Below are 16,353 nucleotides of genomic sequence, written 5' to 3'. Positions count from 1 at the left end.
ATATTCAGTTCATTTTCTAGAGATGGTCAATCTTTGATTTGTTCTCATAGTATACCCGAATTCATGTTTCCTCGTACTAATAACTAGTTTAGTTTGTTGAACAGTTTAAGTTTTCATTTGAAATCTATAGAGACTCCACAGCTTACTTATGGGATATTTATGATGTTTATTCAGTATTTTGTTTATTTGGATTTTATTTATTTTTTGGGATTAGTAAGTGAAAATATATTTATTCAAAATACTCTGATAAGACTTGCATGATTTAAGAATACTTAAATTATGCGCTGATCGCAACACAAAATTTTGAATCGTGACAGATAGAATCTCTTGTGAAGTTCTTATATGGCGTATATCACACGGCTTTAAATCATAAAAAATTTATATTCTCACCAGATCATATTAAAAAAACCAAAGAGATAAATTTGATCTCCATACTACATTTTACATTTACTAATTCCTGCTTTTATACTCCAAGAAAACCAAAAAAAGAAATAAATTTTAATTAGACATGACAAAAATATAATTTTCATTTTTTTATGACTTAAAGCCACAAAATATATAGACATAGGAATTTCACTAGAGATTTTATCGAATTTTGATCTAAATGACTGCTAACAAATAAAAAATAAAAGATGAGTAATTTTATTGAAACAAATTAAAGTATGATAACTAAAATGAAACAATTAGTAAAGTTGAGGGCCCGCAATTAAAATTTATTCCTAAGACATAGGGTTAAGAGATCTGTGAAGGAAAGGACAGGTAACTTTAATAAGCCAAAGTCACAGTGTCATTAAAACATGCAGCAGTAAATCTACTAATAAAAAAATTAGCCATACCAACTAGGTTGGTAATAATTTGATAATATTCATATCAGTTGGTACACTTGCAAGTAATTGCAAATATATACATACGAGTTTTAAGTTCTTACGCACAAAAACTTCTAAAAAAGAATTGAAAGGGCACAACAAGAACAGTATGTGACAAAACTTACCAAGTGTATCACCAGCTTTGAAGCGTTTGCCTTTGGGCCAACTATCAACATCAAAAGTTCAACCAACAGAGCCTCCAACAATGTAAGTGGCTGCATGACCTTGCTTGGTGAGAGTTTAAGGATTTTCAAATTTAGATGATGTTCTCAATAATCGGGTATGTATAATTGCAACTCCAGAGAAATAAAAGCTGAGGAATTTTTCAAATATCAAAAAAACAAAGGAAGAAAACAATAATTATACTACAAGAATGGACTTATTCAATTCCAAGGAGGTGGTTGAAGCCTAATCGTAACACCTACATGCGAACTCCAATTACAGATTCTTCTATCTAGTACAAATATTTACTCGGAAGCCAGAAATGCTCAAATTACTTCCAACTCTCAAGTTTTGAACCAACATGAACAACGTTTATGGGAACAACGATCAAGAATTGCTCTTTTTCTGATCATCTTTTCACTGTAATTCCATTCTTGAAATTTGAATATCGTGCTTCAAGCTCAAACCAAGACTCCAAATTAACCAGTTGATTAAATTCCTCAAAAGTAGCCATTTTATGGAGGTGATCTCTAGTAGTTCCATTCTCCTTCAGAGTTTTGAGGACATCAACCAGTGCACGGGCTGAGGCATACAGGGAAGTAAGTGGATGAACAATCAAATGAAATCCCATTTCCTTCAGCTCTTCTGGTGTGTGCAACGGTGTGACCCCACCTTCAATCATATTACAAACTCTATACCCCTTTGTCCTGCGTCCAATCTCCTTAAGCTCATCATCATCCCTTGGCGCTTCCACAAAGCAAGCATCAGCTCCTGCCTGCATAATCAAATCACAAATCAATAATAAACTTAAGAAAAATATCTCATTTATACACATCCTAAGAAGGAGAATTAAGATCAAAGAGTAACCACACACCCAAAGCAAATAAAGTTGAATACAAGTATATGTGACAAGCAGATTAGGCTAGTACCAAGCACAGATTTAAATCACAGATTTAATCTAGAATTCTGCAAATCAGACTAAAGCTAACTCCCCCAAAAATTAACAGAGAAACCTTGCATCTTAGGACTTCAAAAGAAGAGGGGCATCCCCAAAGACCAGATAAAAAGCAGGATCTTCTTTTTTTTTGTTGGCTCAAAAACTAGAATGGATCAAACAATCACCAAATATATGTACACTTGTATAATAATTAAACATGAACTTAAAATTCATCAACCTAGAAACCTTTCCCTTTGCTGTATTTCCCACTAGACTTGTAGCACTAAATTCAAATGGCAATCCAGGTTATTGACTATTTCTAAACACATGCAAGTAGGATTGCTTCATGATTCTTCCTCTCTGCCCTTTGATCATGGATTTAAATCGCAGTCACGGTCGCAGGTAGTAAAAACAGTCCTATAATGACTATAACTTAAGGGTAAAAGCATACCGTTACATAATTTTTTTTGAAAAATTCACAAAATTCATAAAATGAAGAGATATTAAAAGGTATAATTAAAACTAAGATACACAATTAGATAATAAACATAAATATATTAAATAAAAACATTAAATCTATCATTATTAAACATCATTAATATTAATCAACTTAAAAAATTAAAATAACTAGGATCCTAAATGGACATATGGAGTGTGGCTCATTGTAGTATGGTCTTGAATGGGTTGGGAGAATATGAATATAGTTGTGTATCAAAATAAAGTACAGAAACTAAAATTTGAGAGAAATGAAGTATAGAAACATTATTAATATCTTAGCTCAAGAAATGAAGATTTATGAAGATGAAAATTTGAAATTGGAAAATTTGAGAGAAACAGATGATGAAGAAGCATAGAAACTAAAAACAAAATAAGTTCTCTGACTCTTTGCATCACAAAAAAGGTCTTCTATCTATCCATGCGGGTAATAGCTGTTGCCGACTAAGTAATGGCCAATAACTGCCATTACCATTACATTTTTTCCGCCGTTAGTAATGTTACCGCAAAAGACCTTTAATTAATGGCTGTTGTTCAAAACCATGCCTTTGATGCAATTCCAGATTATAGCTATCTCATGGTAGATAAAGTTGCACTAGAATAAAGCTAATAAACTCAAAAAGCAATCTCCTTCCATCATACTACATAAGGCCAATACAGATACCAAATAAAAAAGAAAAATTTAAAAGCTCAAATACACAAATTGTCTTCTAGACGCACAATCAAAGCCGTCATTTTCCAGGAATAGGAATTGTTCAAAATTGAAAAAGGAAGAAATATTCACTCACAGAAAAACAGATACTAAGAAATTTGCAAAAAGCCGCATCCAGATATAGAAGGATAATGCAATATCAATTCAAATGGCTCCACCACTTGAATTAGAGATGTTGATTGCCTTATTAAAAGTGTCTGGAATAAATTAAAAGGCCTTATCCCTCAGGATTGAGGACTCAAGAACATGATAACAAAGGCCAACTCACCATTGGAATAGAAGCTAAAGTAATTTTAAGAGTAAAGTTTCTCTAAAGAAAAAAATTAAAAAGCAGGTCATCCATGCATACATCTATGCTTACACACAACCCAAAGAAAAGAACCTTTAGGAGAAAAATAACAGAGGCAGCGTAACAAAATGACAGGAAAAAAAAAATTAATAATAGCTTTATCCATGTCAACTCGAATGGCCCATGATGGGCAGAGAGTTCAGAAGTTTGAAACAGTAGCATCATTAACAGATAACTTCCTGATCTGACCCAGACTGACCACATAAAAGTAACCCAAACTAGATTACTCATAAGCACAGTGATAAAGAGCACTACATCCTGCAACAAAAGAAAGCAAAATGTGATAATAATGTATACCTCCATGTATAGATTAGCCCTTGAAATGGCATCGGAGAGACCATTTTTTGCAGATGTCGCACGAGCATCAGTCCTAGCCACAAGGAAGAAGTCAGAATCCCCAATAGCATCCCTAGCAGAAGCTATTTTTGTGGCATGCTCCTCTGCAGCTATAACCTGAAAAGAAAAGTAAGGAGGAGGGGATTAAAATTTAAATTTTAAGTTCAGAAGAAACAGCTTATCTAATCATCAGTCATCAAAGAGATCTAAAGACAAAATGCATTTAGACGTTTTTGCATCCACAAGGCACTAATCATTATTTTTCCAACCTAAATTAATTAAAAGAAAATAAACAAATACCTGTTTGCCACGCATGTGCCCTGCAGTTGCGCAAATGAAGAGAGACAATTAGCATCCTATAGACACACGATGTATAGAACTCATTCTCTCGTGCTTACCCATTAAAATCTAAAATGAACAAAAAGGAGATGAGCCTTACCGCATTTCTTTGGCCACGCTTGATCCTGGAAGGAAAAATTAAATTCCTTAAAGGACATATAACCAAAGGAATGACTTTTTTTTATTTTGTAATAAATATCAATTGCAAAAATGTTGCCATTAAGCACAGCTATCAGTTACAGTCAGGGTTTTGAACTTCAAAACTCATAAAGAAATCTGAAGTAGTACCTCCAGAAAGCATCCAGCAGCACCAGCTGCAATCAAGTCCCTGATGGTCCTCTGAACATTGAGAGCATTGCCACCGCCAGTATCTGGAACAAGCAAACGAAAAGTAGCTGAAATCTCAAAGTGCATTACAAAACATGTTCGTATCGCTGATTTAAGGTATCCAATCAATAAGAAAGTCCATAAGCACAGTAGATGTATAGAAAAACATATATATAAAAATCAACCCTTTTGATTAATAAATGGGGAAAAAAAGCAGCCTTACCAGCATCCGCAATTATGGGCATGAGCGGAACCGCAGCACACACTATCCGGGCAGTCGCCGCCATTTCTGGCGGCCTATAATCAGCAAAAGCAATCCAGAAGAACCAAACAATTATAAGCAATTAATTAGTACACAATTGAAAGAAAAGAACGAGCAAATGAAGCTAACAGATAGAGGCAGAGGAGGAGGTGGTGGAGATGGAGCTTACGTGAGTAAACCAAAGTCGGGTTTTCCGAGAAGCGATGCGGAGAGAGCGTAGCCAGAGATGAAACCGGCGCTGAAACCGGTTTTTTGAACAATGGCGGCGGAGAGAGAGTCGTAGCAACCTGGCATCAGCACTATCCCTTGATCTTCAATTAGACGGTGTATGCGCGTCTGCATTTTCACCGTTGGATACGATGACTTGATGTGCCGGCTGTCTGAGCTTGACCGGAATGTGAAAGGGCTCCAGTAGCTCAGTGCAGCAACTCCGGTTGCAACCATCAACGACATTTTGAGAGAGAGAGAGAGAGAGAGAGAGAGAGTGTGTGAGTGAGGAATGTTCACGTGTGGTGCTCCGATTTTGGGGGTTTAGCCTTTTTAAACAGAGGGGGGCGGAGAGGTACGCGCCACTGCGGCACGTGTGTTGCGTGCAGTTGATGCTCCAAGGAGAAAAGAAAAGCCACACTTGTTCGCACTTCACGCGGTAGACCTTGCTTCATCCATCTTAATATTATTTTAGGATTTTTTGTTTAAAAAAATATCGAATTTAATTTAAAATATATTTTGATAGTTATTAGTTATTGTAATTAAATATTAATAATTTATATTAAAATAATTTATAAAATTGTGAACTATGATAAAATTATCTTTAAATTTTTTAATTGAATTTTAGTTGAAATCAAATTAATAAAAAAAATAAAATGAAAGGCTAATAAATTAGATTCCTTTACATCAAACTGAGCATTATTTGATTTAAATTGAATAAATTGAATTAAATCATCTTAATTTGATAATTCAGTTTAATTTTTAATATAATTAAATTTGATTCGGTTTGATCGATTTTATATTATAAAAATTTTTATTATTTCGGTTCTATTCGATTTTGAAGAGAAAAAACAATTAAACCGAACTGAACTGAATAGATTTATTGATTTTTGAATTGATTTATTTTTATGAGAATTTATGAATTATATGTAATTATATATATATAAATTATTTAATTTCATTGATTAATAGTTATTAGGTTCAAACTAAGGTCAAAATCAGATCAAATAACTTGAAAATTAAGTCTAAATTAAAAAATTAATAAAAAATAAAATCAATCAATTTGAATCGAATCGAATCGAAATAGAGCGGTTCGGTTTGATTCGATTTTTCATTCATTTAAGTTCCGTTCGGTTTCTAAAATATGTAATTCAATTTTCATGATTTGATTCGGTTCGATTCGATTTAATTCGATTTGAACCGAGTGCTCACTCCTAATTATGTGTGCATGGTTTTCGTTTAATCTTGGTGTTATGATCTAATGGTGTTCCTTGGGATGTCCCATTTGCGGTGATCTGTTAGTCGCTTCGACTCGCTTTATAGGCGACGTAATCGTATCTTTTTTGCTAATGTGAACATGGAGATGGAGAGCTTTCTGCATGTCATCCATCATTTGCCATGCTTCTGAGTTTGTTAGGGCGACAGGCGACTGCTGTTTAATTTGCAGACTAATGTTGTTATTTCATCTATAGATTTGAGTTGAACGATGGATAGGTTGGAGCGGTCCTACTGTTGCTTGGAGCAAGCTTAATACTAATGGTGCTTTTAAAGGCTTATATGGTAGTGCTTTTAGTGAGAGTTTAGTTCGGGAGGAGACCGGCTGTTGGCGTGGTGGTTTTGCCTCAGGTTTTGGTCCTTGTTTCTGTCATGGGTGCTGAGTTTTGGGCTGTTTTTGAATACATGAATTAATACTTTCAAATGAAATTGGTCGTTATTACCTTATATCATTATGTTCGAACACGTACAGTCAATATATACTATTTATGATTTTTGTTGAAAAAAATAATTAAGATTTAAAACCCCCATATCCTTAGTTATGACACTCATATTTTTTATGTGAGCCTATTTGTGTTAAGGAAATAAAATAAAAAAAATTTAAAGAAAAATAATGCAAAAGGAGAGAGAGAAAGTATTCTTTATTTATCATTGAATAATGAATAAAGCAAATAAAGAAGAATAATATTCAAGGCTTCCATGTATTTTTTAGCATTTGGAATCCTTAAAAAAGAGAGTCAATCGAAAATATTTTTTTAATAAAAAAAACATTTATACATGATACATGACATAAGCAGGCATTATTAGTTTAACATTATAATCAAATAATGAATTAGTTTAACATTATAATTAAATAATGAAAAATATTTTTATAAAAAAATATTTTTCTATATTTTTATAAAAAAATATTTTTTTATATACAAGTTATTTTTTACAAAACAGATGGAATCTAAGTGATAAATAGGATTGTGATTTGCTTGAGCCTTGTTAATATTTCTGAATTTGTAAAACTCATAATGTGTTTATAACAGTAAAGGATAAGGCAAAATAAGAAAAAAAAAAAAAAGAAAATGACAATTTGAAATATATGTATGATAGAAAAGTTGTGAAATAATCATGACCAGAGTCCCTATTTAAGTTGTTAAGAATCAACCATCAGACTTCTATATTGCAGTTATGTACAGTTTAGATTACAAACGTTTTTGTATCCTAAATGATCCCATTGATTTTCCCCCAACTCAATAGTCATATGCTCAATTCGGTGAATTATCTTTATATATTCTGTTGTTTCTCGTCATCATCTTCCCTTGTAAAGGTTAAGAAGTTTCAAGAAATTGCTCTGTGAATATGTATGCAACCCCATGATAGAAAAGCTAATTCAAACAAATTCAAGAAGTGTATTAAGAAGCAAATACGTAAACTAAAAGGGATTTCAACCAAAGAAATTTTGATTTTGCTTCAGTTTTAGCATTTAGCAATGATCAGTTACGCACACTGCATCATGAAAAGATATGCAGGTGTTAACTTTTTGATCATCAGAATTCCCACTAGATCATATATTTGGCTAATTAATGACTCAGTTACTTGACATATGAAATTGGGCACTAATACAACATTGTAACTTCTGCTGCTAAATTGGAATATGTTTCCTTGCACTTCAATGCATTGTTACAGGAAAAAGAAAGAAAGCTAGCTCAAGCTTTAAATGAACCACGAAGGAAAATATATTTTATGCTCAGATTTCTGACCAATGCTGAGAATATATAAGGATGTCTCTTGAAACTCACATGACTTTCGAAATCATATGTTTGATTCAGGGAATATATGAGATAATATTTAAAGAGAAAAAAAAGATAAAGAAATGTAGAGGAATTAATATGACAGCTGAACTACCGCTACTTCATTTGGATGCCATCAACATTTTTCACAAGATGAAAGAGTGAAGCTAAAACTACCATTAATATATGAGAAATATATAAATGAAAAGTAAAAAGAAAAAGTCTTTTTGGGTGATCAAGAAGATATACCCACGCCAAGAAAATCTATGAATTGAACCTCCGTGTGCCTGATAGATTCTTGATCTCTTTGTTCTTCCTGTTTACTCACTGTCATATTTTTCTTGAATGTGGATGAGTTGTCGCAAAAATTCACCAGCTCTTTCTTGATCGTGCCATGGTTTTCACACTCATCTCCAAGTTTTAGGCATCCAAAAGGACTTGGAACAACCCTTCTGTAATTTGGAAACCCAAATACAGTTGAACTCCGGTACATTGAAGAATTTGAATAGTATCTATAAATAGATTGGTGATCTGAAATTTTGGAGCTCTCGGCAGTGTAAAAACTAGAGTTATTGAAGCAATCTCTTCCTTCTTTTCGTGGTGATAAATATTCAACTACTGAAGATGAATTATTTGAAGCTGTTATAGTTGATGGAGAAAAAGTCCAGGAAGGTGAAGAAGAAGTATTAGAGGAAGAGACGACTGAGAATATCCTATCTGAACTGAGGTTTCGAAATTCCAAGACTCTAGTACTATTTTCAAATCCAATGCTTGAGCTAAACAGGTCTTGAGACCTTGATTTTCTTGGATGAAGATCATTAGAGGCGGCGTTGGAGTCACTTAGGCCTTCATGATAACTTCTCTTTCCACTTAGCTTGAATTGTTCCCTTTGTTTTCTTGCCATTATTACATGCCAGTGGTTCTTCACAGCATTATCAGTTCGACCTGGAAATAGTCTGGCTATTAGAGCCCATTTGTTTCCCTGAATACGATGAGCTGCCAGTAGTCTCTCCTCTTCTTCTTCTGTGAATGGTCTCCTGTTGATTCTAGGGTCGAGTTGATTAAACCACCTCAATCTGCAACTCTTTCCTGCGAAAAGAGCAAGAAAGCCAGGTTTTTCATGGATTCTTATCAATAAAAAATCTTACTTACCAAAAAAAAAAAAGTCAAGAACCAGACACAGCAAGCTAGAGAGAGAGAGAGAGAGAGAGAGAGAGAGAAGGGGGAGAGGGGGGTTGCGATATAAATATGTAATATCTTTCATATCTCTCTAGATTAGAATATTGAAAGATAAAATTAATTAGCTAAAAAGAATACATATAGTATGATTCAGAAGAATCCTATGAGAGAGATCATTTTCTGCTGCAAAAGTACGTAGAGGAAAGAAAGAAAACCCTCAAAGATAGGCTCTTGGCTTGACAAAATTATCAGATGCCCATTAATTTCATGGAACAGATCCTAACATGAACTGAGAAATTTATACATACCTGATCTTCCTTGGAGCTTCTCAGCAATAGAATTCCAGTTTTGTGCGCCGTATTGTTCAACAATTTGCCTGAGTTTCTCATCTTCAGCAGGTCTCCAGTGACCTCTAGGACAACTTGTACTTATTTTAGCATCATCACAAGAATTGGAAGCCCCAGGTTCATCCATTATCGGAGGCCAACAAAACTGCTGCTGGCACCCGTTAGCAGCTTTGAATTCTTGATCATCAAAATACACCAGAAAGAAGTCCAGAAGAAGATATATAGGAGCGCAAGAAAGGAGAAACCAACAGAGAGAATAAGAAAGTGGGGTTGGTTTAGCTGTGGATGGCAAGTCACTTTTGTTGGTTTTACACGACACATTTATCCTTTAGCCACCACCTTATACTGTGTATAGGGTCCTGTAGAACCACTGACCATTTCTTGCTATGCCATTGGCCCATGAACTTCTCACCTATTTCTTTTTTTTTTTTCCTCTTCTCCTCCATGCTAGCTTTGTCCATCTCGATCTCGCCATTTTAAGCCATGGAACTACGTTAAATCACAAAAAAAAAAAAAAAAGCCTCAGTACTGATGATGATTTACCCTTTTTTTTTTTTTTTTAACTTAGAGGGACAGCTCTCCTATTGCAAAGACTGGTTTCCTAATACCTTTGATTAGGAAGTTAAACACCCAATCATTGAAGGTGGACACGCAAGATTTTGGTGAAATTATAATCGATCTTAATCATAATCAAATTGATCAATTTCTATGAGTCCAATAAAACGTTTACATATATATATTTACATGTCTTGATCATGTTATTGATTGATGATCATATCTTCAGGGTGGCCAGTTGTGATGAGCATGACACCAAATTAGCAAATTTGATGAGTATTCTCTCAATTGCATGCATTTAGTAAAAAACACACACATAAGTATTGAAGAGGGACAAAATTAGATAATTAATGGTAACAACAGGTAAATGTTGACAAGTCAAATTATACCATTTTGAATTATCGAGATAGCTATAGATCTTTTCGAATTTTTAACTAATTTACTAGAAACATCAAAAGGAGTATTAGCTTCTTTAATACACAAATGATTACATTTAGACAGAATCTTATCAATATAATGAGATTGACTCAAAGTAAAACCTCCACTATGTTTTTTAATTTTGATACCTAAGATAGTATCTACTTCTCCTATGTCTTTCATTTTAAATTGAGAAGCTAAATACTTCTTAGTATCATTCACACCTTGTATATTAATTCCTATTATTAGCATATCATCTACATAAAGACACACTATTATACCATAATCTTTTGTAAATTTAGAATAAATATATTTATCTACTCCATTATGTTTAAAACCTTAGTTTTGATACTATCAATTCTTAGTTTTTATCATTTTTTTTTTGTATTTTTTGTGTTATTGCTTATGGAATAATTTCATTTGATTTCCTAAAAATCTAAGATTATGTAAATTTGTTCTTGATTTTGTTGTGGGATTCATTGGGATATTAAGTTTGGATGATTAAATGGTTGTAAGGAATGGGATATTAGGATTGATTTTGTTCTTGCTTGCAATTGGGATTGGTTAGGAACTAGGTATAGGGATGAGTGAAAACTGCAACATTTGAATGAAAAGACAATTTTTGGTATTATGCACAAAATCGACAAATTAAACCAAATTGAATCAAATATTTGATTTGATTTAGTTTGGTTCCTCTATCATTTTGGTGCAGTTTCCATTGTATATAATTTTGATACTTTAGTTCAAATCGACTGATTGTGTTCCCTATCAAAACTGGCCCCTAGCAGGATCTAGCAAAATGACCTCATCACTCCTTCCCCCCCCGGCCCCATGATGATGGGTTAGTCATCTTCACCATTATCAATAACCACACTATGAAATAATCTCGATAGATTGTGGGGGTGTGGTCAACCAACTACCTTATCAAACCTTCTTAAAGATGAACTCGAATGATAATGAACTCACCTTGGTTAGAACCCCAATCAAAGGAGTAAAAGGATATTCAATCCCAGTTGAAGGGTATATCAACTTACCATTGATGATGGGAGACGAGCCCTAATGTAAAACCTAAATGTTGGACTTTGTGGTCACTAGATTTCCCTTGGCCTACAATACTAATGCATCAAAAACTTGAAGTTAAAGTTCCCTACCCTACATAAGAGGAGCATAAAACAAGGCCAAACAATGTTATATGTTGAACCTAAAGGGAGAAGAAAGAGCAGTAAATTCTCCCACATTTAAAATCACATGGAAGTTAAAGATAACATAGAATAAAGAATTATGTTGGTGAGTGTAACGGTCGGACTCTAACCACTAGAGGAATTGTCCGCTTTGGCTATAAACCTCACGGTTTTGTCCCATAGGTGGAATGGAGAACTTCCCAAGAGGTCACCCATCCTAGGATTTCTCTCAAGTGAGCACGCTTAACCCTGGAGTTCTTCCAACTCTCTGGGCCATTCCACCAAAAGGAGCCTCTAGTGATTAGTTCTCTCATTTTATATATCATTACTTTTTGAACTGAAGACCATCTTCGTGCTTTGCCGATGTGGGATTTGCCTAAGAGACCTTTTTCCTCCCCTTTCGGGACTCAGCGTCCTCGCTGAGGTTTGCCCCACCATCACCCAAGAGGATACGCGAGCGGCTCTGATACCAATTGCAACAGTTAGGCTCCAACCACTAGAGGAATTATCCGCTTTGGCCATAAGTCTCACGGTTTTGTCCTGTAGGTGGAATGGAGAACTTCCCAAGAGGTCAACCATCCTAGGATTTCTCTCAAACGAGCACGCTTAACCCTGGAGTTCTTCCAACTCTCTAGGCCATTCCACCAAAAGGCGTCTCTAGTGATTAGTTCCTCTACTTTATATATCATTACTTTTTGAACCCAAGACCGTCTTCGTGTTTTGCCGATGCGAGATTTGCCTAAGGGACCTTTAAAGGCAAAGCACGGAGATGGTCTTGGGTTCAAAAAGTAATGATATATAAAATGGGGAAACTAATCACTAGAGGCGCCTTTTGGTGGAATGGCTTGGAGAGTTGGAAGAACTCCAGAGTTAAGCGTGCTCGCTTGAGAGAAATCCTAGGATAGGTGACCTCCTAGGAAGTTCTCCATTCCACCTGTGGGATAAAACCGTGAGGCTTATGGCCAAAGCGGACAATTTCTCTAGTGGTTGGAGCTCGATCGTTACAATTGGTATCAGAGCCGCTCGCGTGTCCTCTTGGGCGATGGTGGGGCAAACCTCAGCGAGGACGCTGAGTCCCAAAAGGAGGGAGAAAGATCCCTTAGGCAAATCCCACATCGGCAAAGCACAGAGATAATCTTGGGTTCAAAAAGTAATGATATATAAAATGAGGGAACTAATCACTAGAGGTGCATTTTGGTGGAATGACCTGGAGAGTTGAAAGAACTCCAGAGTTAAGCATGCTCGCTTGAGAGAAATCCTAGGATGGGTGACCTCTTGGGAAGTTCTCCATTCCACCTATGGGACAAAACCATGAGGCTTATGGCCAAAGCGAACAATTCCTCTAGTAGTTGAAGCCCGATCGTTACAGTGAGGAAGCTCGAATCTTTTACGGTCTTTGACAACAATGTAGAGAAAAGGTGTTGCACCTGAATACCAACTTGGTTTAGAATTTATAGCTCTATAAATGTCTATATAACTTTTATTTTTTACATATTTTTAATAGATTTTAATAGACTTTCATATTCATATTTTCTCTTATAAACTAGATTTGCTTTATTTTATTTCTTGGATTCTACATGAAATCTTGTTTATTTGAGATTTTGGATTAAACTTACTTATTTTTGGGATTTGTTCATTTGATGATTCTTTTTCGTGCTGCTTACCTAATCTGGCAACAAGATTTTGTTTTTTTAATGGAAGAGGAGGGGAAATAGAGTAGGGGTGGTTACAGTTTGGTTTTGAACCCAAACCGGTTTGGTCAAAACCAGCCCAAAACAGATTAAAATCAGAACCGGCTTTGAATTAAATCGAAACTGCCCTTCTGTGATTTGGTTCAGGTTCATATTTTTCAGGAACTGTGAACCGGAGGTTCTGAACTTAATTGAACCGATGGTTCCGAATCGAACCAAATCGACAGTTTAAATACAAAAGAATTCAATTAATACATCATTCCACTCCCAATTCATTTATATATATCTTAAATTCTCTACACAATTATTCTCTACACTTTTTTTCATTCCCAATAATCTCAATTTCTCTCAAATTCTTTAAATAATTATTTTCTAAACTCTTTTTAATTGCCAATACTCTCTCAATTTTCCTACTTTATTATTTTGTATGCTCAATGAAATTTTCAATATTATCTTAATTACTCTACTATTATTTTATATCCTCAATAAAATTTCCAATACTCTCTATTTATTTTTTTTTCTCTTTTATACTTTTTTCAATTATCAAATTATTATAAAATTTTAGAAAACGGGTAATAAATAAAACTGCAAACTTTGATTCCTCTAAATTGCAAGAGGATACATAGGCAAAATTATGTTCATGCACTTTTTTTAATTTCTTTAAAAAAATTAATTTTATCTCTAATTTTTTAATCAAATTCAAGTATTTTCTTATTAAATTTTTTTTAAAAATAAATTAATTTCATTCTTTTTTTTTTAATTTTATTTTGATTAAAAGATTTCTAAGAAAAATTAAAATATTTTTACAAATATAACTTAATTCTAAATCAATAAAATTTTCTTCTAATTTTTTGTTTAAACTATAATTAAACCACCCCTAAACCGTCCTCCAAACTGTCTTAAATCGTCTTTTTTTGAATCACCTTTCAAATCATTTTAAATTGGGGCTCGAACCGAAACAGTTAGTTCAGAAATCATCTTTCAAACCGTCCCATGACAATTTGGTTCAGGTTCATGATTTTATTGAACCTGGACTAATGGTTCTTGAACCATAGCCACCCCTAAAACAGAGGGTAGGAGAGGGCTCCAAACTAATACTTTGCCGATAGGCAATCCTTATACACCCAAACCTAAGAAAGCATTAAACACAAACCCCAAACAAAACCATTGAGAGGACCGAAAACATAAAAACAAGCAGAGAATTTTTGTTATAATTGATAACCTCTGAAAGCATCTACATCTCCTCTTTTAGTTCAGCTAGCTAGCTGATAATTAGCAGTTTTTAGAACTGAATTATAATAAATAACACTTCTTAATTTTTTGTATCGCTAATATATAGCACATATATATATATATATATATATATATATATATATATATATATATATATATTTAAAGAAAGGTTCTGAGTAGTGAATAGCAATGAACTTATGTATGACTCTCATTTGCAATTATTAGATACAAATGTATTAATTGAGCCAAACTTAATCAGCGTTCTATGATGATCATATATAGGCTAGCTAGCTAGCTAGCTAGCTATAGGCAAATCTTTGAACAAGTCAATAAATTATTAAACACTAGGATGTTTGCATTGTTTGAAAAGCATGGAAAAGGGTATTATAAGAAAGGGTAGTTGCAGAAAATTGATATAATTAATGACGGTTGAGCTTAATCTTATAATTGCAGTTAGAGTACTAGTGGATTCTGTTAATAGGAAGGAAATAAGACCTCTAACTAAATTTTCAAGGCAGTCTTAAGGGTTAATGATCAAATTGCCGTGTAAGTACAGCATCAAGAAAAGTATGGGTAAACCGTCTGCCTAGCTTTCCCTATACTTTGATCCATGCAGATGGCAAGTCAAATACAAACGTTGAAGGGTTATATGCCACTAATCATTATATAATTGTTTCTTAACTGATTGAGATTTTATACCCCACGAAATTAAACACTTGAAAGCCCATCTAAACGTGATTGAATTAACCTATCTATTAACATTTTAAGCATTTATCAAGTAAACTATGCATGAAGAATTGAATTGGTGGGTATAAAATCAGTATCTAATTAGAATTGGTGGATGTGCCAATTTAGCACCTCCATCCTATCAAATTCAGTCTTTCTCTCTTTTTTTTTTTTATTTCTAATTTATTATTTTATTAAGGCATATATAACAGAAATTAGTTGTTTAAGTACATTACCTGATTTGATTTATTCAAACTCTATCCAGTAAAACCTACCTAGGTTTGATTCCTATTAAATTGGACCCTGTATTCTGTAGTTAATTACCATCAGATTATTCCAGTTATATAGGAATTTCATTTCTTGGAAATGGCTCACCATCTTGGTACATAAATAATTTGATTCTTCTTCTTATTTTTATTAGGTTGAATTTGACTATTAGCATATATAGGAATATAGAAATTTGGAAACCCATAATGGTCAGTGATGTTCTTATATATAAGGTGAGACCTACATGATTATTATTCATATACCTACATGATTTTCTTTATGATTTCATTTTTGATGGATTTGTAATAATTTGAAAACGAAGTGATTTGCAAAATCCCAAAAGCTAAGCTATTTTTATTTTGCTTTTAAATTTTATAAGAAAGAAAAATTTAATTTATGAGTCTTTTAAATAAATTAATAGATGTATCTATTATTAAATTAAATAAGAAAATTATTACCTAAACTGTGTTTATTATGGATTCAAGATACAATAACTCACATATTTATGTTTGGTCTTCATAATGAATTAGATTTAAATAATTTTTTTTCCTTTAAATTAAATATGAAAATACGATTTATTTTAAAAGATTTTAATATATGTAGTTGTATTCCTAATAAGAATCATTAATAAGTAATTTATTTACTGCCACGACTCGATTTTTAGGCCAGACTGACACTAGGACTTGGCTCACCATAAGGCTCCCAAAACCCG

The 16,353-nt window shown here is 33.5% G+C and overlaps 2 protein-coding genes across 2 annotated transcripts; both read right to left on the bottom strand.

Annotated features, from left to right (window-relative positions):
* Positions 1-1,173: 1,173 nt before the first annotated feature.
* On the bottom strand, positions 1,174-5,304 carry LOC110671996 (carboxyvinyl-carboxyphosphonate phosphorylmutase, chloroplastic). Its single transcript, XM_021834652.2, has 7 exons — positions 4,955-5,304; positions 4,747-4,820; positions 4,485-4,567; positions 4,297-4,321; positions 4,158-4,177; positions 3,819-3,974; positions 1,174-1,803 (listed from the first exon to the last, which is right to left on the bottom strand). Exons 1-7 carry the CDS (start codon positions 5,236-5,238, stop codon positions 1,438-1,440), a joined length of 1,008 nt encoding a protein of 335 aa, XP_021690344.2. The 5' UTR covers positions 5,239-5,304; the 3' UTR covers positions 1,174-1,437.
* Positions 5,305-7,967: 2,663 nt separating this feature from the next.
* LOC131174772 (transcription factor MYB77-like) lies at positions 7,968-9,921 on the bottom strand. The gene is made up of 2 exons (XM_058138700.1): positions 9,533-9,921; positions 7,968-9,134 (listed from the first exon to the last, which is right to left on the bottom strand). The coding sequence occupies exons 1-2, from the start codon at positions 9,696-9,698 to the stop codon at positions 8,281-8,283; spliced, it is 1,020 nt and encodes a 339-aa protein (XP_057994683.1). The 5' UTR covers positions 9,699-9,921; the 3' UTR covers positions 7,968-8,280.
* Positions 9,922-16,353: the final 6,432 nt, after the last annotated feature.

This window comes from Hevea brasiliensis, chromosome 16 (genome assembly GCF_030052815.1).
Source record: "Hevea brasiliensis isolate MT/VB/25A 57/8 chromosome 16, ASM3005281v1, whole genome shotgun sequence".
In the NCBI taxonomy this organism is placed as follows: Eukaryota; Viridiplantae; Streptophyta; class Magnoliopsida; order Malpighiales; family Euphorbiaceae; genus Hevea; species Hevea brasiliensis.
Note: the sequence above shows the minus strand (reverse complement) of the source record. Positions and strands in the feature narration are given on the sequence as shown.